We start from the raw sequence: 23749 nt of genomic DNA on the forward strand, positions 1-23749 counted from the left end.
CGTAATGCAAGGTCTTCTGAAAACGTGTTTTGAGTGATAAAGAATCTGGAGAGTCTTATAAATTTAAAATACTGAGCAAAATGCATAACATCCATTAATTCAAAAAGTTCATTTAAAAGCATTATTCAAAACATTTTATTGAGGACAGTAGAAAAGGTGTTTAGCACTACCAAGAATTTTAAATCAGCAGGCAAGTATTTTAATTGTTTTCTGATGCTGCAATGTCTAAAAGGAAGGAAAAAAAAAGTCAAGAAAAAATTGGTTGCCATGGGTCTAGCTCAATTCCTGATTTTATTGACTTTGATTAGTTTTGAGTGGTTGCTAATTCTGTAGATGGATGGATGCAAGGAGATCTTTTTGAAATTTAGAGCTTTTTTAATTATTTTATTATATCCATTTAATTCTAACTCAATATTGACATTAAATTCTTTCTACTGTATTATCTGAGTTCCTGTTTAGTATAATTAACACTATATTTGTTTTGGCATGATCTCTGAAGGCAATATTTTCATTTTTATTTCCTTCGGTATTTTTCCTCTGGCAATTTCTAAAAAGATTCAAATTAACACTTTGTATGTTAATATTTGTTAAAGCCAGATTTATGAAGAAATTAAAATTCAAATCCAGGCAGCAAGTAAAATCTAGGGTGTTTTAGTTGTCATTGCATAGAATTTTTTAACAAGGATGAGCAAATGAAAAATAATGCAATGCTCTGAAGCAGCAGCTCATGCCTTTAAAATCCTATGGATATGATGCCAAGTGACTTATCAGTGCCCTGGTAGCACCTACTGCAAATAAGGAGGTGTATTTGAACATACATTTTCTCCTACTGTGGGAAAGAAAAAAGGTATTTTTGCTCAGATAAAGAAGGTAATACACAGTGTTCATAAAAATGCTGACAGAAACAGCAGAAATGTGGAGCAGGACTTCTCATTATCCATAAGAATGGGACAGGCAGGAAGGCAGTGAGTTTGTGTTGATCATCCAACATAAATGCACACATGAACAACTGGGTAGATCCACACAAGTCACTGGAGAAATAAACAAGGAAATTCCATTTCAAAACAGAAGTTATGATTTAATTACCATGAAACTCTGGGGAGATAATTTATCTAAATATTACGATGAAAGAGAAATTCTGAGTTTAAAAAAAACACAAAAACAAACAAAAAAACCCTCTTGGTTGTTCTGTGCTTCAGGGCTGTAGAAGAAAACAGAGGAGATGAAATTCGCTGGATTATGATTAAAGACAGAATCATTTCTGCAGTATTGTGATGGTATTACTCTAGATCACCAAATTAGGAAGACAAGTCTGCTGAGCTTTTTTGATGAGTATTCATCATACTCCTCTGTTACACTGCATCAGAGAGTAAGGGGAGGTTTTAAAGGCTTTCTTTCTTCCATTCTGATGGGAATACTGCAGAAAGAATTACTGGAGTGCAAATTCAGAGATCACTGACACTAGGAAATTAACCAAGAAAGAACTTGGAACTTTGCTTCCCACCAGTAGAGAGATTAAGTACATCTGCAGATCAAAGTGGTGGAGACTTTAAGGTTTTGTTGTTGTTGTTTGTGTTTCATTTTTAATGTGCTTTCCATCACAGTCTGTCTTCTGGATACCTTGCATCTAACCAACATCCTGACATTACAGTGACCTTTATGGCAGTTCAGCCTCTACAGTTTTCTCCTTGCAGAAAACAGTTACATTTTCACTGCTAAATATTTAAGTTAACTGAAGTGTGGCTACAATGGAGAGATTAATCAGTTAAACTCAATAGCCAGTGAGACAGGATCAGTTTTGCAGTCATTTGTAATTGTGTGGTCTGGTATACAAACGAAAGACAAATACCTTGAACAGAGTCCAGTGCTTAGTGTGATTATAAAACACCCTTCAGCTCCCCAGTTCTACACTGTTCTAAAGGCTGGAGACATGCTGCTGTGTGCCATCCCTACAGCACAGCCCCAAACCTGCCCAAAGCAGGGTCAGTCCCAGCCCTGGTTCACCTACTGCATGTACTTGTGCCAAGCTGCGCAAGAGTTCTTTGCATGGCAATTTGTGGCTGCCCACCACAGTGAGTAGTCTGAAGAAAGAGGGTTTTACCTTCTTGGTGTAACTAAAGGCAACTAACTGAGTGTTAGAATCAGTGCAAACATTTTCCCCAGCTTACTCCTTAAAACCCTGATCACAGCTAGGGCTGACCATGGCTTCTTTCTAAGCTCAGCAGCATCTAGTTTTCCTGATATTCCTGCTGCTGTTTCAATCCATCTCTGTTTCGACTGCTCCTCAACCTCATTTCCTCTAATTCATCTCTTCAGATTCTCCTCTCTATATACTCTCATTCTCCTCTAAACTCTGCAATAAGAAATTAATTTTTTAATTTCTTAAAATATTTTTAATTTCTTAAAATACATTAGCATAACTGTAATATTTGAGAAGATAAAACTTCTTCGTACAATCTTCAGGATTCATCTGTCTCATGATCTTTTTTTCTTTTCTCTTTCTAAAAAATGACTTTTGCAGGCACTGCCAGATAAAAGATTTCAAAGACTTTTGTTGTTTTCAACACATTGCATAATCCCCAAGGAACTTGCAGTCATCAATCCTTCCTCTCACTTTCCCCTGTGATCCTTAGTGATTTAGCTCAGAATCTCATTCCAAATACAGATATCTATTTTTTCACAGAGAAGAGGCGTAATGTCCTTCACTGGTTCAGAAAGTGCAATGCATCAGTATGGTGATGCAGAGATAGATAATATACAACATAATCGTAACTTAATGTTTATTATAGCCTATACAACATTATTATTATAACCATAACTGGATATCATGCAAATATAGAACAAGAGTAAAACATAGAACAAGACTGTATACACTTTCAATAATATTTTTTCTAAAATAGTATGCATTAATAAGTAACAGATACATATTCCAATCTGATCTTACTAAAACTACTGATGGCACATTCCAGGGGATCGAGGACATATCAATTGCCTTCTGCCAAACACAAATAAGACACCTGAATATTTGCTTCCTGAAGTAAATTTCTAAATTCTTTAGCAATGACTTCTCCAACGTGCAAAATACTCATAAGAAATCAGATTATTATTACTTTTCAAAAACATCTACATTTTGATGTGTGCTTTCACAACAAGCATTTTTTGTTTAAAACCTCAGGCCATACAACATCGGTAATTAAGTCTGGCACATAAGTTTTCTGAGTATAAACATAACCGAAACACGGAGTTATGAGCAAAATATTCCCTGCTCAAGCTGTGCATTTGCTATGATTAACGCTTGAGATTCAGAGGATACAACATCTCCACTCAAACTGTACAGTTAAAAATAGCTGTTTATGAAAAGATATATTTAAATAAACGAACAGAAAAACATATCTAAAAGCTCTGCACCGTATAGCCACTTGTTTACCTGTCCCTGAATGCAAGGTATGGAGCAGAAACTGAAGAAACCCCTCAAACATAGCAGCATCAGCAAGAGAATGGTTAAAAAAGAACAACTGGCATCTAGTTGTTTGCAAATTGCAGTCTGCAACTGTAGCAAAGCCAAAACAGTATCAAAAATCCACTCCAGTGTGAAGGAGATGATATTAAAAAAAAAAAGTCCCTAAGGTCCTTGCGTCCCGATCCTAAGCCAAATTTTTCTGCAGCGTCAAACATTCAGCATTGGTGACACCAAACAGGGCTATGAGAGCTCTTGTCATCCAAACAGATTTCTGCAGTGGAGTGCAAGCATCGATTACTGCATTAGTTCATACATGCTCACTGCAGCAACGAGGAGTTTCAGTCTCCAGAAACAGCTAACAGATTCAGGAATCCAGAATTAACAATTCATCAGGAAACAAAGCAGGAAAAAAAAAGAGTTCCTTCCTCCCTCGGTAGAATAGGGAAGAAGTTTCTTACTGTTTTTTCAAGCCAATGGTACCCACAGGCTCAGGAATCAATAGCACTGCTGCAGTTATTTATATTCAGCAGTGGTGTGCTGAACAAGTTTTAATGAACTGTATAAATGAAGCAATCAGATGGCTGCTTTAAGTTACATAAAAATTCTCAAGCTATAGCTTTACTCTGAAAAATGCAACGGTCCATGAAAAAAATTACTTTATCTTTTAGAAATTAATGGAATGTTTTAATACTTCTCTTATATAACATGTGCATCAAAAATAAAAATAAAATATAAAAATATATTCCAAATTAAAAACAAATAGTATGTCGATTTCTAAATTACATATTCAAAATTAAAGAGAAAACCACGACATATATACCAGCATACATTAGAGATCAAATAACTACAGATAATAAAAATTGCTAGAGAATTTTATCTAATTTAATCATATTCAAATCCTAAAGCAATGAACTTATTTTCTGAGCAGAAACAGCTTTCCATGGTGAAAATATTTGTTTCCCAATAGCTGATTTAGATACTGTACAGCAAAAAATAAATAAATAAATAAACAATAAGCTAACTGTTCAAAAATCACAGTGGAGTAAACAAAACATGGTGAACTAACATATTTAAAACTCTCTGCAAAGAGAAACTTGTAAGGGAAAAAATATGAGTAATTAATCTTACTAGAGTTTACAATTATTTCATCTTTAAATATAAATATATATAAGTCCCAGTATGAATAAAAATATGTTTCTAGTGAAGTAGATTCCCTGTAATTCTTTCTGGATCAAAACCAAGTTACTGAATACTGCCTTTCACACACTGTCCAATAGCAACAGAAACCGCTGATGTTCCCAGTGACTGCTGACTCTCAGTGTCCCAGCACAGCACTAGCAGGACAACACTGTTACAGCCACGCCCTTGTTAGGAAATGACACTTCTAAGGACAACAATAGACAGTCTTTACATATTACCAAGATGACCATCTGGACATCTACTGGCCAGGGAACACACGTACAGCTTCCTCCTAAAGTTGGAGAGCATTTCTTGCAAGAGGAACAAGAGGCAGACCATGCTGAGTGGCCAGCTCTACCACAACACACACCATTCTCCCCCAGACCATCCTGTGTTTCTCCTTGAAGAACCTCCTATTCTTCGGCTAGGGCCGGAATTGAGGCTTCACTTCATTTTCCAAAGAATGTGCCATGTCTGGATTCTGAATGCTCTCTTCTCTCATGCATCCACAACAAATGAAAAAAACAGATGCAAAATGTTTCACAGAATCACAAAACATCCCAGACTGGAAGAAATCCACAATCATTGAGTCCAATCTCCTTCCCACAAAGCATCACCCAGAATCAAACGCTATGTCTGAGAGTGTTGTCCAAACGCTGATTGAACTCTGGCAACTTGGTGCCATGCCCACTGCCCTGAGCAGCCTGTTCCATGCCCACCACCCTCTGGTGCAGACCCTTTCCCTAACCCCCAGCTGCCCTCCCCTGACACAGCTCCATGCCGTTCCCTCAGGCCCTGTCGCTGTCACACAGAGCAGAGCTCAGCGCTGCCCCTCCGCTCCCTGTGAGGAGCTGCACCGCCATCAGGCCTCCCCTCAGCTCCTCTGCTCTCGGCTCAGCACACCAAGGGAGCTGTGCTCCTCATACTTATTGCTTTCTGGACACTTCATCTTCTTAGCTCTCCTTTGGATGCTCTCTGTTTGTATATCCGTCTTATACTAACAGTGCCCAAAACTGCACACAGTGCAGTGCTGTCGCTCCCCTCAACCCAGCCGGCAGCTCTGGACCTGATGCACCTCAGTTGCCCTTTTGGCTGCTAGGACATCGTGCTGACCTTGATTCAGCTTGCCATTAACTTTGCCCTAAAATCTCAAATCTTTTAAGAGAGACTGAACTCTATGGGATTTCTTTTCTGACTTTTTTTTATTAATTGTCATTTCCATATCATGCATGCATTTTTGCAGGAATGCAGCTGTGAGCACATGAAGAACAAGGAGGTGACTGAAAACCACCAGCATGGCTTTACAAAAGGCAAATCACTCACCCTTGACCAACCTGACTTGTTTCTTTGGTGAGATAACTGGACCTGAAGACAAGGGATAACAGCACTGTTGCTCAAGTCTGCTAACTGTAGCTAGACTTTCAACCAGCTATATCCTTGTCACTGTATCAGAGAGAGATGGATTGGCAGGGGAAACACAACATGGTTGGAAAGCTGAAGCATTTGACTCAATAAATGACAAGCAAAAGTATTAAGTTCAACTGGTGGCAAAATGTCAGTGATACAAAGAAGTATCACAACAAAGATTTCTTGGGAGGAATCAAGCCTGTGCTTTGCTCAGCTAGCAGTACTCCAGACCATAAAACGTACTTCTGAGATCACAGAAAACTTGAGTGTAACTTAGGATGGCTGTGCATCCACAATTAAACTAGGTAGAGAAAATATACCTACATATGATAGGTTTAGATGCAGAGTTTGGTTGACACCAATGCAACTAACTAAAACATTTTTGTTTTCTCTGTATACTTTCAAAGCAGAAGTGTATCTTCTTTTCAGTCAGGTATTGCCCAATATAGAGATTTTATTTTTTCAGATTATTTGGCAAAACACAACTTTTCAAAGACGATCATTGACCATTTATCATTTAAAGTAGTATTTTCTTATATATATACAAATGTACACATACATACCCAAAAATGTTTTTGTACTGCTTCTACATTTTACTTTTCAACATTGTTAGGCATGTCATTTCTCATAACTGCTGAAAAACCAAAGCCTAAGAAAAGGGATGACTGTGATGAAAAAGGCACATAGCTCCTAAGCCAACGTCTGCACCCCAAACACCCACCGTGCTTGTTACAGTTCATAAATGTTACTTTCATTTCAGATATGAGTGCATTCTGTTTATACACTTAGTCATCTTTTGCATTTTTTGCACCAAAGAAGAAACAATGCAGTCACATCAACAGGGCACGTGATAGAGCTACTAAGTTTGGCTTTTTATTTAGCTTCAGATAAATCAATGTCATGCTGTCATCACTCCATGGCTTTTAGTTCAAACTCTGATTTGAACCAATTCAAGTGGAAGCAAAGGAACTTAGCAACTGTTCAGAAATATTATGTAAATCTCACTGGTGCAGTAGTTTAGATCTTTGCTATCTAACTTTCATCATCCTGTAATATTGCAATATATCTCAGTTACCTAATCTACAAAAAAAAAAAAAAAGCCAACAGCATCTTCTCAGACTGATCATTTTCATAATCCTTCTTGACTGGGGAGGATCTACAACAATCACTGCTGCAATGTCAGAATTACAGACTTCTGTCTTCTGGACTTCCTCTGATATCACAGGATGATGAATTATCTTCGATATAATGATCTATTTTTCTGATCTATTTTTTCTTTGTGATAAGAGCAATACTTAACTTAAAATATCTATAAAGGATCTGCTAGATAGTCTTTTTACAGTCAAAGGTCTTCTTAACCTAACCCTAATTCAAACTATTTGCTTATCCATTCAATGAAAAACAGATGCTTTCAGGAAAATGGTAACTGGTATGTACATACCAACTTTCTAATTTACTGAGCAGTAATGATGCCAACTTTAACTATTATTTCTAAGCTGTTCTTTTAAAGTCTCCATAGAGACAGACTTCTCCCAACTCTCGTGCCCTACAGCATGGTGGATGTGAAAGACACACATTCAAAGTCTTTCCCTGCCTGAAAGGTAAGCTGGGATGAAGTGCTGGGATGAAGTGTTGGTATGACAAACCTACTTTTGACAGCTATGCTCAGGTGCAGGCTTGAGCTCACAAAAATGGACTGCACAGACCAATTCAATGTTATAAACTATAGGAAGAGAAGACAAGCATCTAACTTGCACTTGCATTTGCCTGCCCGAGAAGGAACCGCAGCAAAAGCCACTATCATCTGTGCCCAAACTTGGGCTCCAGCAAAAACAGATTTGACCAATAGCAATAATGTCATTATAGCTTCTGATGAGAATCAGCCACACCAAATCACCCTACCAAAATTCATTAATACAATTCCATTTATTTTATTTACTTTTTTTAAAAAAACTTGCAATACTTTTCAACTCTTTTCATTTCCCCACTGCAAAATTTAACATTTGCATAACAAAAGTTAATGCTGTTCCTGAAATTATTCATGTACAGGCTGTGTCTGAAGAGGTGTACAGACATGGGTGAAAGACATCTAGGGATCACTAGTTCATGCTTTCATCCAGTTCAGTACAAGTCTGACAACTTAATTTACATTCTCTCTTTTTCTTTCAGATTTCTCCCATATCCTTTAATTCTAAAAATTTCAGATTTAAACATAGAAATTAGAGCAGCAGTACTGTATGTGCTGATCTCATTCTGAAAGACCTATATCTATTAAAAAGCATTTTCATTACTTTTGAAATTTTATATATCATCCAAACAAACAAACATCCAACACGCCTATAAGCTGGGCTAAACAGTGAGCATGTTTTTTTGCTTAAGCATTTGCTTAACGTTTAAACCAGAAAATTCATTCCTAATCCTTATAGCAACTTTTTAGGTCAAAGTAAGATTAGGCCCACCATAGTGCATACAACTGACGTTCTGACAATAAGCCCTAAGATAATACCATTATTTGTTGTGGGTTTATTTTGTTTTTTGTTGTTACTGTTTTAAAACTGGAGAAAGATGCTTATAGAGAAGAATTTTAAAAGAAAGACTTGAAGAGAAGTCTAAATGCAAATGAATTTGTTTGTTTAGAAAAAAAAAGTTCACTAACAAGAATTAATGTCTTCTGAAGTGCCTCCTTTCAGTGGCCTGGATGAACAGCCATTCCCTAAGACTTCTTTGGCAATGAGATGTAAAACTGGGTAATGGGAACAGATTAATCAACTTTGTGTACAGCTGATCTGAGAGCATCTTGTCAGTGGGAAAAGAGCCCACAGCAGCTGAACCTACTCCTAAGAGCTCCTTTCCATTCCAGTTGCCTGTGGGCAGTTCTGTCCTTCCACAGGCTCCGCTTCAGCACTACTGGCAACTCCATGTGCCTGCCCCAAGAGAGACAACCAAACCTACCTGGGCATGGTGACAAGGCTCACTGAGTTTACATAAAAATTGGCAGAAACAGTGAACAGCAGGAAGAATCTTTATCTACTTGAATTTGAGTTTGAGAGTTATTTTTACAGGCTTTGTTTTTTCACTAAGTGCAAGTGATTCCTACCCTGTATTTTACATACAGCCTGAGCCCATAGAGAACATCAAATTGTCTGTTATCTCAGGTTTTGATGTAAGCTTACAGCAGTTCACAACCTTCTTACAGAAAACTAGCAAAAATGCTTTACCAGGAGAATTCAGTCACATATCTGCTGTAACACTGCCAGTTATATGGCTATGTATCTCAGTGAAGCATTGGGACCTTTTTTTCCAGTTATGTTCAGCTTATTTCATTTGCATATACATATATGCACTTTACTTAATTGCAAGCACACAGAACAGATTTCTCACTGTCCAACACTAATTTAACAAGCACTTATTTATAATGGCTATGGAGTTATATGTAATTTCAACTACTCAAAAGTACAGAGTACTAATTGCACTGAATAAGTTTAACACTGATCAAAATTCTGAATCTAGAGCTAGATTGTAGTTTCATTAAAATCCAAATTAGATGCAGATTTGATTTCTAGAACATAAATTGGAACTAACTTTTAAGAACTAGTAATCTCCATAGCAAGAGTATTTTACTTGAAGTTAAAGCTCAGTCACAAATTTAAACAAACTCCACTCATTTTAAAACTTCATGCCCAAGTCTCCTAGTGAACAGATGTAAAAATACACCAGCAGATGTTACAGTAGGACTTGACTTGCCTACATTACAGATTTAAAATACCTACGTGAAAATACTCAGCTAAGAACATTTAAAACCAGCCTCCTCTTCTCTGCAGCCTTTCAGTGACGCTTTTCCTCAGCCCATTTATACACCCTGTTGCATGCCCTACTTTGGGTGCCAGCATTACAGAAGAATAAATTGGTGGGGCAGGGATTGGATTTCTGCTCCCCTTCTTCCAGGAGCGTCCCAAGCACAAAGCCCCGCTGCAGACTCACAAGGATGCAAGTATACAAAGTGAGCTTTACTTAGGTTCCTTCCAGTTTACCATCAACACCTGACTACGAAGCATATTTTCAAGCCTCAACCATGTGAACAAAATGCACATTTAAGCAAATAGGAAAAAATGGCTATGTAAAATGTGAAAGCATTACACCTATTTATATTAAAGCACATGAGCAGTTTTTAGCATCTCCTCACACTGTTCCAAACTCCAGCACTATTTCATCTTCAGCTCTCAAAGACTGCATGACAGAAGTTGAAAGCATCTCTTGTAGCTACAATGGGATAAAAAGTTAAGTATAAACTTGTCAGCACACAAATTTATTAGTTCTACACAAGTTCTTATTTCTAAACTTTAGAAGAATATGGTTTTCAAATTTGCACCAAATCTAATTAGAACTTTGCATGGATGACATTATGCAGATGTTCTGTTTTAAAATTAGGTCTGGATTGCATTTCTAATTGTCTGGTTTATATGATCCCAATAAGTCTACACAGAGAGTATAAATGCAGTTTATGCTTTCTAAGAGGACTCATTTTGCCTTCCCAGGTTGGTGTTGTCATAGGAAACTCAGTGCACATAATGCTCAACTATTATGGATTTAAGAATAAGAATTCCTACAGCCTGTATTAATAATAAAATAAAAATGATTAATCAGCAAACAACAATAATGTCTTTTAAAGGGTGAAATATTTTTTAAAAGGAAATCGGAGATAACATTTTTGGACACTGCTAAACAGTTCGCAGTATCACAGAATCTCATATCAAATCCAATCTCCCTGCCAAAGCAGGTACCCTACAATGGGTCACACAAATAGGCATCCAGATGGGTCTTGAATATTTCCATAGAAGGTGACTCCAGTCTCTCTGAGCAACCCTTACCCATAAACATTTTCCTCATGCTTGTATGAAACATCCTATGTTCGAGTTATAGGCCATTACTCCTTCTCCTATTGCTGTGCACCACTAAGAAGAGCCTGGCCTCATCCATTTGCTTCCCACCTCCCTTGAGATATTTATGAACATTGATCAGATTCCCTCTCAGTATTCTTTTCCCTAGGCTCCAGCCTTTTATCATCTTGATGGCCTTCCATTGGACTACTTCTAGGAGATCCCTGTCTTTTTTAAACTGGGGAGCTCAGATTCAAACATAGTACTCCAAATGTGGCCTCACCAGGGCAGAGTAGAGGAAGATTACCTCCCTTTACATGCTGGCCACAAACTTTTTGTAATGCACCCAGGATACCATTGACTTTCTTGACCACAGGGGCACACTGCTGGCTCATGGCCAACCTGTCTTCCACCAGGACCCCCAGTCTTTTACCACAGTGCTCCTCTCCAGCAGGTCATCCCCTAACCTGTACTGATGTATGTGGTTTGTATGTGGTATGCAGGTATTCCTCCCCAGCGGCAAGACTCTACACTTGCTCTTGTTAAACCTCATCAGGTCTCTCCCTGCACAACTTTCCAATCTGTCCTAGTCTTGTTGAACGGTAGCACAGCCTGCCAGTGCATCAGCCAGTGAAAAATAGAAAAAATGCTACATAACTATTTGAGTCCTCCACCAAAGATATAAAATTGCATTGGATTGTCAAAGGCATTTATTTTCTGGAAAGTAAAGGTAATTTTGAAGTAATCTATATTAAATAATTATGAGTGATGAACTTGTTAAATTACACTTCCAGAGTTTTTTTTATGCTCAGAAGACAGGCTAATGCATAGAATATTTTGTGGAGAATTAAAGTGCTTGGATAAAAACTGTGAAGTCTCCCACATCATATTCATCTCATCTCAGAAATGAAAACTAAAACCTCTATTTAACATGCATCAGGAAACAAATCTCACAGCTGGGTTCCTAAATCATTTCATCTAATACTGTTTGTAAGTTATCTGTTCAGCTTCAACAAAAACAACTATGAACTGTATTATACATTTGACCAAATGGCTTGTATTGAAAAAGGAGAAAAAAAGTCACAGAATCATGGAATCATAGAATCACAGAATGGCTTGAGTTGGAGGGGACCTTAAGAATCATCAGGTTCCAATCCCCTGCCACATGCAGGGTTGCCAGCTGCTAGATAAGGTACTGGATCACATTGCCCAGGGCCCCATCCAGCCTGGCCTTAAACACCTCTGGGGATAGAGCATTCACAATCTCTCCGGGCAACCTGTTCCTGTACCTCACCACTCACTGTTAAAATCTTCCCAAACACCTAATCTAAACTTTCCCTCCTTTAGTTTAGAAACCATTCCCCCTTGTCCTATCACTATCCACCCAAGCAAAAAAGTAGATTTCTCTCCTGCTTATAAACTCCTTTTAAATATTGGAAGGTCGCAATGAAGTCTTTCCACAGCTTTCTCTAATCCAGGCTGAACAAGGCCAGCTCCTTCAGCCTGTCTTCATAGAAGAGCTGCTACAGCCCTCAGATTATCTTCATGGCCCTTCCCTTCACCCTCACCAACAGCCCCACATCTTTGCTGTGCTGGGGGCCCCAGACCTGGATGCAGTACTCCAAATAAGGCCTCATGAGGGCAGAGTAGATGCAGACAATCACCTCCCTCGCCCTGCTAGCCACTCCCCTTCTGATGAAGCCCAGGATACCATCGGCCTTACACCCTTACACACTGCAGGCGCACACTGCTGGCTCACGTTAAGTTTTTCATTAACCAGGACCCCTATGTCCTTCTCAGCAGGGTTAGTCTCATGAAGCTCTTCTCCCATTTCGTAGACATATCTGGGATTGCCTTGACCTAAGTGCAAAAACTTGCACTTTGTTGAACATCGTTAGGTTCAGAAAGGCCCACCTTTCAAGTTTATCAAGCTCCCTGTAAGATTTAGCTAATTTGGCTATTGCCAAAAAAAAAAAAAAAAAAAAAACCTGAACACAAAGCAATAGTTCTCTAATAGTTGCTGTACCTAAGAGTCTAGAAGGCTATAAGCAGTTTGTGCAGTGGATTTATTGGTAAGGTTTAACAAAGTTCAAAATTTATGTGGAATGATTCTATCATTCTAACTCCATTTATATTATTTTAGCACCAGATTTCTCACAGAGTTGATGACTTAGAGGAGAGGATGGAGTCCAGACCCTCCAGGGCTTATAAACTAAAGAGCAACAACTAAGGACCTATGCAGTAACTCTCACACATTACCAGCAAAGCACTAATGGAATGGTGAATGAAACTGTGCTTTCATTATGCTGTTAAATCACAGGGGATGGGTTTCTGATCACAGTTATAATAGCAGTATTTTTTCATCATTTTGAATCCTCTTTTCTTTTAATAACTACTGAGGAATTTTTTATTTTTTATTTTTTTACTTTAAGATATGAAAAGATTTCTAAAAGGTTTTCTTAGTTACTAAGAATGTCCTGGCTTTCCATCTGTCCTTGCAAAATACTGCAGGTTATTTCAAGAACTGATGAAAATTTAATTCTAAAAATAATTGGACACTGGACAAAAAAAGCAAACAAGCAAACAAAACCATAACAGCTTTACATCATGCCTAATAAATGTAAAGATATCCTTCTGGTATTAATGTATTGCATAGACATACACCCACACGAAGGAATCTCTGAGGGTCCCTAGTTCAAATCCCTTTGCTTAAAGTGGGGCAAACTAGAGCACACTAGAATAGGTTGTTCAAGGCCTTCTACATTTAGGCTTTGAGTAACTCAAAGGATTCAAACTCCACAACATTTCCAAACATCCTTGACATGCAAAAAGAGTTTTTTTTTTTTTTCTTTTGTTTTGCTTTCTTTAGATTTTATTCTTTTTTCTGTTTTTTTTATTTTTTTATTTTTTATTATGTAAGTGGACCAAGACTTCATGGGCAAGTTCACTGCCTCTTCTCCTTAAAAATGAGCAGAAAAGCAAGCCTCCCTATTTTGAATGGAAAAGTTTGTACTTATAGTTAAACAAACAGTTATTCAGATGGGGTGGAAAACAGATGTCTCCTAATATGCATACAGGGGATGTCAGGAGACTACAACATCAGATAAAGACAGACAGACAGATTAGCATATCTGAATCAAAGGCATGCCAGGATATAAAAGGGAATGCAGATATGCCATTGGCATTTTGAGTATGAACACCTGCAGAAACCTTTCAAGTTACAAACACAGATAGTTAAAGTGCTACCAGCTACTACTTCCAGAAAGATACAGAAAGTATTCAGCTGCATATAATGTCACTTAAAGACAAGCTACTGTTAAAAGCCAGACAGCAACCTATCACAGCCTTTTCTGGTGATCCTTATTTTATCTACTCACCATCCATGAATTTGATTAACCTCTTTAGCAAGAAGAAAAGCTCTGCTTAAAAGTATGCAGTGGACTACACCAATTCCTTATTGCTGAGTATTACCAGCAACAGATAAAGTCAAACTGAAGTAACAGAACATAGGCGTACTTGTAAACTTCAGATCAAAATCATCTAGACAATAGGTTAGGTAATTCTCTTTCCTGTATAAAACTCTCTGTGCTGGATAGTCTATCACTGTTAACGGTAAACTGAAAGATCTTTGATATTTTTAAAAATGTCTTAAAATGTCTCATACCTTAAAACTGAGGTATGAGTAAGGTCAACACTTTACAATGTTCTCAGATTGTTACAGAACTCATTTTCAACTTCAACTGATTCAAAGAAAATTATTCTGCATACAGGCAAAAGGATAAAGCAACGACCAACTGTACAAATGTCATAAACAGAATAAACTAGAACTCTTAAACTGTAACCATTCTTGTTAAAGAGGGAAGAAAATTAGCGGTCATCAGTTCATGCTACTTTGTAACAACCTCATCTAAAAATGCAAAAGGAAACATTGCAAACCAAATGTAAACAGGCATAAGAAACTTCTCAGCTGAAAAAAAACAAAACAGGAAGGGGAGAAACAAAGGTATATGTTCAAAAATGAGGCAAAAGAGAGAGTAAATACAGCTGTTGGTTTTTGGTTTGTTCTTTTTTTTTTTTCCCCAAAACCATGGCCATGTGCATAATATAGATAAAGGTCCTTACCTTTTTCACTGACACTTTCACTTTCTATCTCCACATCTTCACAGCTAGTATATTCTGGTGTTGATGCCCCTTCTTCCTCTGAGCTACTAACTGACATCTGCCTTTTCTTTCCGCCTCTTTTTGCTCTATGAGGCTTTGGAGGGGATGGCCGCACTGATTCCGACTGGTCAGAGCTAAGGGAATCATTCCTTAGCATGGTCTCCATTTTCTCCCGCTTTGCTTTTCGCATGAGAATAGCAGAGCTAGGATCAAGGCGGCTCTGTTTTTTAAAGGTATCGTGGTTCTTGTATTCTACGTGTTCTATGGGAACTGGACTATGCCTGGGAGTTGGTGGACTATGATTAGTTAATTGTTTAGAAACAGAAATTCTTACATCACCTGTTCTGTCTATAGAGTACGACCTCTGAGTTTCCACAAGAGATTTTCTGTCCTGAGTTCCCTGTAATTGTGAGCGTTTTCCTAAGTTATTCTCAGGTACCTCCGCTTCCTCCATTTCTGTGTGTGGCAAAGCTACATCACTGTGTCTTCTCTCATGCCGTGCTTTAGAAACCTTGGCATGCATGCGCATTTGCTGTTCCTCAGGATGTGGTTTAACAGGATATCTTGCCAGATTGGGGTCACTCCTGTACCGAGTATGATATTCGTCTTCCTTCCTTTGTTTTTCATCATCAGGCACTTTGCCTTCCTCAAGTTTTTCCGGCAAGTCGGGATAGTCTTGTGACTTCCCTTTTTCCAGTCTTCTATTTTCATGCCTTTCTTTACGTTCCCTGTCATCTGCTGGTCCTTCTTTTTGAAGTGAGGTTTTTGGCACACGCTTACGCTCACTCTTTACAACTTTGCCATTCTGGTCTGAAACCAACGTCTTCTTCCTACAACGAAAAAGGAATACAGTAATTTGAAAAATTTAATGCACAAAAAAAATACTTGCATAAAATACTGCAATATACATACAGCGATATTCCAATATACAACACCAAGACAAAGCCTGTAGGACTGATTTTGTGGCACTGAGCCTTCCTTTCCTCCTTTCTTCCACACCAATACATTTTCAGATTACATATCATAGATTTTCTACAAATGTACTCTATGGGACAGTCAAAGTTGGATATGATCCAAGTTAAGCCCCTGTCTCCTTTTTTCCTCCATTGCCTTCTGTGTGAGCTGCTGGCAATATGCTGGCTCATCACCAATGCTCTCCATTCAAAAGCACTGGACTTCCTTTGAAAGTCTCAGTAAAAAGTAGAGGACATTGCTATTGCATTATTGATACAACCATCTCATTTTTGGATAGTAAAGCAGAAATAGAAATCCTTTTGATGCATTAAGAGTATCCTTCAACTGCATGATGACTGCTCTGTGGCCCTTCTCAACTTTGAGGAAAAAAGAGTCAACAGAATCAGGGGAAGGCATCAGGCATTCGTTTCTATCATACCTATGCATAAGCCTAACCAGAGTTTTGCTCCTGTTAAACTAGCACTAACCTCACCCACACAATAGGTTACTAGCCATCCTTCCTTACTCATTTTTCAACTTGAAAAGCTATGGAAAGAATGATGAATTTTTTGATCCAAGGAAGAATCTACCACAGCATAATCTTATTTTGTTGCCACAGGGCTCCTCCTCATTTGTCCTCCCAGCAGACAAAAGAGCAGCAAGTGATTCATCACACTATCCTCCCTTCATTTGACATTCTTTGCCCAGTTCATTACAACCAGTGCAGATCAGGAATTTACTCATTTAGCCACTTAAAATATAGAATCATAGAATCATTTGGGTTGCAAGGGACCTTCTAGGGCCATCTAGTCCTACTCCTCTGCAGTGAATAGGGACACCTACAGCTACATCAGGTAGCCCTGAGCCCTGTCCAGCCTGGCCTTAAATGACTCCAGGGACGGGGCATCCACCTCCTCTCTGGACAACCTATTCCAGTGTTTCATCACCCTTACTGTATAAAAAACATTTTCCTTATATCCAATCTAAATCTCCCCTCTTTTCGTTTGAAATCATTTCCCTTTGTCCTATTACAACAGACCCCTATTAAAGAGTCTATGCCCCTTTTTCCTATAGCTTCCCCTTTATAATATATAATAGTTTTTCTGGCTGGTTTCAGTTTTTCAAGCAACTTACTCTGACTTCAGGATGGTGCAATTACTGTTCTTCATGAATGTTCAATATTCAATATTAAAAGTGTATGTCAAAATATGCTTACAAAAAAAACCCACTTATTTATTTTCTCTCTCCCCTCCATTTCTGTTGCCCAAAAAAAAAACCAAAAAACAAAAAACACACATTTCAGATGATATATTTGCTTATGTACACTTAATCCTTTCCTGGTAAGTGAAGCAATTCACCCTTGCATGGCTCTAGGCTCACATACAGACCAGCCAAAAGCCCTGTGTAAAGTCGTGGCACTAGTACCTATAACTGTGAGGTTCTGCAAAGGCAGAAAGCCTTACCTCTCTCTTGGAGGCTCACTTCTAGACCTTGATGAAACTTGCTTTTGCTCCAGGCCCATAGCGGGCTGCGATACCTCAGCTCCTTTCCTCTGATCGGACTGAACTGTGGAAGGAGAGATCTCCTGTGATGAGGCAGCTGCTGTGCTTAAAGGAGTCTGTGATCTTGACCTCTCTTGAAGCCTGGCTTTCTTTTCTCTCGGTGCATCAGAGCTTGCACCAGTTGCCGTATCACTCAGTGTTCCATCCTGGCTGGGTGATGGCTGTGGTCCACTTCCAAAAAACCACGCTCCGGATTTTGTTAAGATTTCTTGTTGCTTTCGACATAAATTGCATACCCACATAACCTAGTTAAAGACAACAAGAAGAGTCAGTGCAGCTGTCCCTCAGACCCAGGAGCACACGCTCACCCTCTCATGGTCAGCTATGGCCTCCCATTTCCTCTAAACTGATGAGGTTTGTGCTCATGCCAGTGCTCAAACATGCTTCTCCAAGCGTTACCTGCACTGGCCAGAGCCAGGCATCCTACAGGCACATGCTCTGCAAGCTTCTCCAAAATATGCTGTCAATATATGCCAGTATAGCAACCCTCCTCAGCCCAGCCCTAGCTCCCTTGATTCAAAGTGGCTGTATGCTGGCTGTGGTGAGGTCCACCAGGCCGGGCAAAGCTTGGAACTGGGTGGCAGAGCTCTGCACAGCTGCTGGTCCAGCCACTGCCACAGAAAACTGACACGGCATTTCCCTTTAATTTTACTTTGTACCACATAATATTATTCCATAAATAAATTCAACATTTACTGCATGTACATTTAGCTACATCCACAACAGCTACTTACCAGAGACGTAAGGGAGGACCTATATAAAACCTACTAATAGAGAACTCAATGCACCAACAGTATCATATTTTGTACTACTTGAAAATGATCAAAAACCATCTCTTTGATTTACAGTGATAAATCATAAAAAAACAAACACCTGACAATCACAATTAAGCTGAGTTCATCAGTGGTGCTGCATAGGATTTTTGCTTAAGTTTCAGACACAGAGGTTATCAGAGCACATACAATAAAGCGAGACTGAACATTTCAGGCCTACACACTACAGAAAACAGTCTTAAATGCAAGAATTAATCACCAGCAAAAAATAAAAGATTCTTGAGCAGAATGAAGTCTGGGAATATTTTTCTTTTTTAATAAATGAGACAAAGACAAAAGGAGCTTTTGAGGTAGAAGAACAAACACAAAAAGCATAAAGAATATATGAGGTAGGGATTTTTTCAGAAAAAAAGATAGAGATGAAAGGAAAAGTAAGGTTGAAAACTATAGAGGAAAATGGAAAAAAAAAAAAACCTGAATGTGGAAAGAAGTAAAGGAATGAATAAAGCTAAAGTAAGAGGATAAGAAGGATAATAGAAGTTGCAATGAATAACATGTTTAAATTATTTTGTGTCAACACAGGAATGACAGAACTGTGGTAAAATGATGCAACATTTAGAATGAAAAAGAACAGAAAAAAAATCATTACAGGGAGGAAACTGCAACAGGACAAAGATCTGGCAGCAAGCTCTTATTCTCCAGCTTGGAAGGAAGCACATGCCTTCACTGATAAAATTTTAGACATTTAACACATATAAGATAATAAAGATTTACTTATAAAACACCCTAGAACAGACTATCTGTTTAGGTCTGAAGAATACATTACAACTTCCAACACCATTTCTCTACTGTTTGACCAAACCATACTGAGAAGACTCAAACTTTTCCCTGCATCTGGACCATTACATTTTTATGTAGGAAGGACAGTAAAATACCAATTTAAAAACTTCAATTAATTAAAAAAAGAAAAAAAAAAAAAAGGAAAGAAAAAAAAAGCTACAATTACTTCAGAAAAAAAATGTCTTATGTCAAAAATGGATAGATAACTTGCAGTAAGAAAAGAGGAGTAGCAAATTCATCAAAACAAATACTGGCCCTTGAAGAGAAAACGCCTCGATTCCAAAATGTTGCATTTCCTTAATCTAGAACACATCTCAAAACAGCAATTCTGATTATCAAACTGTATTATCAGAATAGATTTCAGTCTGATATCATTATAGGTATTCAAAATACCAACAAGGCTAAAAGGAAAAAGAATTCACACGCAGAAATGCTTTTATAGGCTCTGAAAAAACTGTTATCTCCTTAGACAGCAAGTGTGTGCATGCACACACGTTTATGTGTAAAATTTATGTTGGTGCTATAAACTAAAGTCATTAATAAAAAATATGGCATGGCCTAAATATCACTGACTCAGAAGGAAAGTTGAAAAAGACTTAATAAAAATTTAACAAAGCGAAGCTTGTTTAAAGGAATGGTAAGGAATACTACTATCAAACTGAAATGTTCTAATTTTCTTTCATGTGGATGTAAGTATGGCACTAATACTTTAAAGGAGTAACAGACTTCATTTACAAGTTAATGCATTTTATCATTTAGAATATGTAAAAAAATCATGTAATAAATGTCAAAAATTATCATTAATTTACATAATCACTTTGATATTTTAATTAGTTTTACAAAACTACTATAAAATCCAAACAAATAGGAACAGCCAATGCACAAATAGATACAAATAAATACAGAATAGAAAAAGAAATACTAGACATGTAAGTACAAAAAAAGCATTTTCTCATAGCTGTCTTTAAATACCACCATTTAGACACAAAATACAAACCCATCACCACAGACTGCACACACAAAATACTGGCATTATACTCACAAGAAGGCTACACTACCATCCCTCTTTAGGATTCTCTTCAGGACTTAACAAATGCTACGTTTGCCTTAAGATATATTTAGACCAAAAGAAAAAATAAAAGAGCTTTTCTTTAAAATGAAGGAAAAAAAACCACAAAAACTTGAGGTGGTATAACAGTTTCAGTGATAAAACTGTATACTGAAAACCATTTTTAGAAATAAAAACTGTATATTGAAAAACATTTTTAGAGAAGTATGTGGAGCAAGCAGTTTAGCAGCATGCAGGAATTATATCCTGATTGAATATACTGGGATGTGATCCAAACTAATCTAAACGAAAGCAGGTCTGTGTAATAACTTATCTTAACAATCCACAGATGTTAGGCAACCAAACAAATGCTCTGATGAAGGATTACAGTTCTCTAATGTAGCTTCTGGGCCTCCATGCAATGCATCAGTAAAATGAAGGGTGTTAGATTATCTATTTTCCTCTGGCCTGTCACATCAAAAGTAGTTGGCTTACTTTTTTCTGGATGGTGAGCTCCGATGCAGCACTACAGTAAGTCAATCAAGACATGTATAGTTTTTGTTGTTGGTTTTTTTTTGTTGTTGTTATTGGGTTTGTGGCTGGTTTATAGCATCCTCCCATAAATCAACACATAGCCGCACAAGAAGCTATTTAAGTGAACCAAGAAAGAGGTGCTCCTCATCCAAACCGTTCATATGCACAGCTCAGGAAATATGTTCATTTGCACTGCACAGCAAAGGGATCTAGGCTTTACTGCTACACAACAGAAACAACGTGGCACAAACAGAACTCAGCAGAGGTGGGTCAATTCCCACACAGATTCACATCAAAAACTTCACAGGCTGCGTGAAAACATGCTAGAGGAATTCCATGCTTGCCTTCAAGTGGAATATGGGGTATTTCATTCACAGAAAAAATATTCCTCAAACTTACTCTTACAGGTACTGGTGATCCACAATGAGTAGGAACAGTATTCCTGTACTAACACAACATGAAATTCCAACTTGAAAGAGCCCATAGTAAACAATATATACAACCATGCACACAGAGAAAAAGAGCATTTTCAGTTATGAAAATAAGAACACTTCTTTATGATTAAATATTTTAAAACTGTATTTTAGAATGAAGAAAAAGGCTTTTTTTTTTTTTCCATATTCTAATTTGGAGACTTCACTCCAAACATGCACTGTTAGAAGAGAAACAAATCTTATACCAAATCTGTGCGCCTCTTGCCAGGCCAAATTCACACTGAAGTTGCTGCAAACTCCCCAAAATCCTTTACCCAAGCCCAGATACTTATGAGGCCTTATTGTGAGTACAATCCTTCACCCTTTACGAGTTCAGAAGTGGCAAACTCACAATTGCACAAACACCCATACATCCTGCTTCATCTACACACAAGAAATTAGGTATAATTAGGTGCGCTAATATAGCAGGCCACAGGGCATGCTATACTGAACCTTCATGCTAGCAGAATTATTTCCTTTCTGAAAACTGTCTACACAATGCCTTTTGTGTTTATTGCTTTTGTTTGTGTTTCTTTAGCCACCTTCTTCTATATACTTCTAGAAGATACTAGTTATTTCAAGCAGATCTAATTAGGCAGACCCTTTTCTCTGCTACAGACGCCATTAACTTCAGCACCTACACCATTGCTGTAAAGTCAGAGGAAGGGAATGCTATCAATTTTTATCTCATGATACTTTCCATTCATACAATTGAGTTAAACTACGTAACACTTCATTTTTCTCAGGTTACAGAAAAGAAGCAGCAAACAAGTCAGTAAGAAGCACTGCATTCATCTCCTACTACATCAGAATGAATTATGTAATAAAACAGTAGCTAAAGGGTTGTAACTCCTACACTCCGTGAAAATATAAAGAAATGAAGCTGATAGTCTATTTCAATGTTTACATTCAAAAGTCCAAACTCTAAATAAGCAAACAACTGTATCTTTCTAATGAGAATATGCTTGTGAAACCAAGCTTTCATTAAATAATTTTTTCAAAATTATATGGGCAGCTGATTACATCTAATGTCTCCCAGTAACCAAAAGCGAAGGTCTTCTCACTATTCTTCCCCTCACTTGCTCTTCTTTCTCCCTATCCCGGTTTGTCCTCTCCCTTTCTTGCTTCCATCTTCACAATATCACATAATCCATTGCATCTTCTCCTTTGACTGTCAGGTCAAAATAACCAGCTGAACTGAAAAACATAGTAGAAATTAATCTGTATTTTTTAGCTGGGTTAATTTTTCGTCACAGAGATCTTTCTCTTGGAGGAATATGATGAACAATTAAAATAATGTTGTCAAAAATTGAGGCAAATGGAGAAAAGATGTTTCTCCAATGCAGTGGCTTACTGACTCTTGGAAAACTACATCTTAGAACATCTCAAATACCAGCACATTATGCTTACACAAACATTTTTGAGCACTGAAGCAAGCAAAATGACATGAAACAATCTGCACTTATACTAGGATCTTCAAAGCAAGGTGGCTGCACATTAACTGTCTCCTGGAGATGACTCCAGCCCAAAAACCACCAAAAAAACTTAACTGATGAGAAAGTACTAGTGGGCAGAAGACCAGAAGACCAACAGTAAGTCACGTAGCCTTCTGTCAGTTTACCAGCTCAGGAGCAGACCCAGAGTATGTCTAATTCGTTAGTACAGAAGTAGCATAGGAATGTAGGTCTTGCTTTTGCTGCAGCCTCTCCTCTGGAACAAAAGTTCAAGAGGACAATTAATTCAGTTTCTTGCCTCTTCGAGCAGGGAGGGGACTGCTTTGCTCACACTGATGCTCATCAGACATAAGGGGCTCAGCCATTTCAGGACTATGATACATCACCATTTTAGCACTCTCTATTCTTTAAATCTGCGCAAGCAGACTTTCTTCATAATCTAGGATTTCTGCTAGATATCTTTATCCCAACTTTCCAAGAAAATGAGGCAACTTATGCCAACAGCTGATTGGTTTCTTCCCCCTTTCCTCCTCACACTCTCCAACAATATTTTATCCCAGAGGACAAATGCAATTAAATTTTGCATAGGTACAGATGTTTTCATGAGATTATATTCTTATAAATTTCAAGAAAAAAAAAAAGGCACCTTTGTGGTGCCTTAAAAAAGGCCCTATAAACTTCTATCACCATCACAGAACACACATAGCAATTGTACTTCAAAATATGCCTGAAAGAAAAGAGGACCCACTGTTAATGGGACTACTTGTCATCTTAAAATCTGCAATGCCACTCAGATATTTGACTTACAGCATCCACGAGGTATGTTTAAAAGCCCACCTCACCAGATTTTCCCCACACGTACCACAAGTAGTGTTTCACATACTTTTTCTGCTCACGTTTCCTAGTTAACTGAAAAGTTAACTTTACAAATCAATCGTCATGTGTACAACTGAGGATGACAGGAAGACGTCTGTGTTTACATGGAAACATCTATTGGCATGACAGTTATTTAAGTTTTCATTCTTGT

General features: G+C 37.9%; 1 protein-coding gene across 22 annotated transcripts in view; it reads right to left on the reverse strand.

Moving 5' to 3' along the window:
- The window catches only part of RIMS1 (regulating synaptic membrane exocytosis 1), a 291302-nt gene that overhangs the window by 138714 nt on the left and 128839 nt on the right, over nt 1–23749 (reverse strand). For 20 of the 22 annotated variants that reach the window (XM_090136176.1, XM_090136155.1, XM_090136172.1 and 17 more), the window contains 2 exons: nt 17502–17845; nt 15046–15914 (listed from right to left, as the gene is read on the reverse strand). In XM_090136176.1, coding sequence (XP_089992302.1) covers nt 15046–15914; nt 17502–17845 — 1213 coding nt within the window. Of the gene's footprint in view, nt 1–3427; nt 3565–15045; nt 15915–17501; nt 17846–23749 lie in introns of those variants that run through there. The other 2 variants (XM_090136167.1, XM_090136173.1) reach the window with 2 other exon arrangements.

The sequence above is a fragment of the Phasianus colchicus genome, chromosome 2 (assembly GCF_987193195.1).
Source record: "Phasianus colchicus chromosome 2, bPhaCol1.hap1.1, whole genome shotgun sequence".
Lineage (NCBI taxonomy): Eukaryota > Metazoa > Chordata > Aves > Galliformes > Phasianidae > Phasianus > Phasianus colchicus.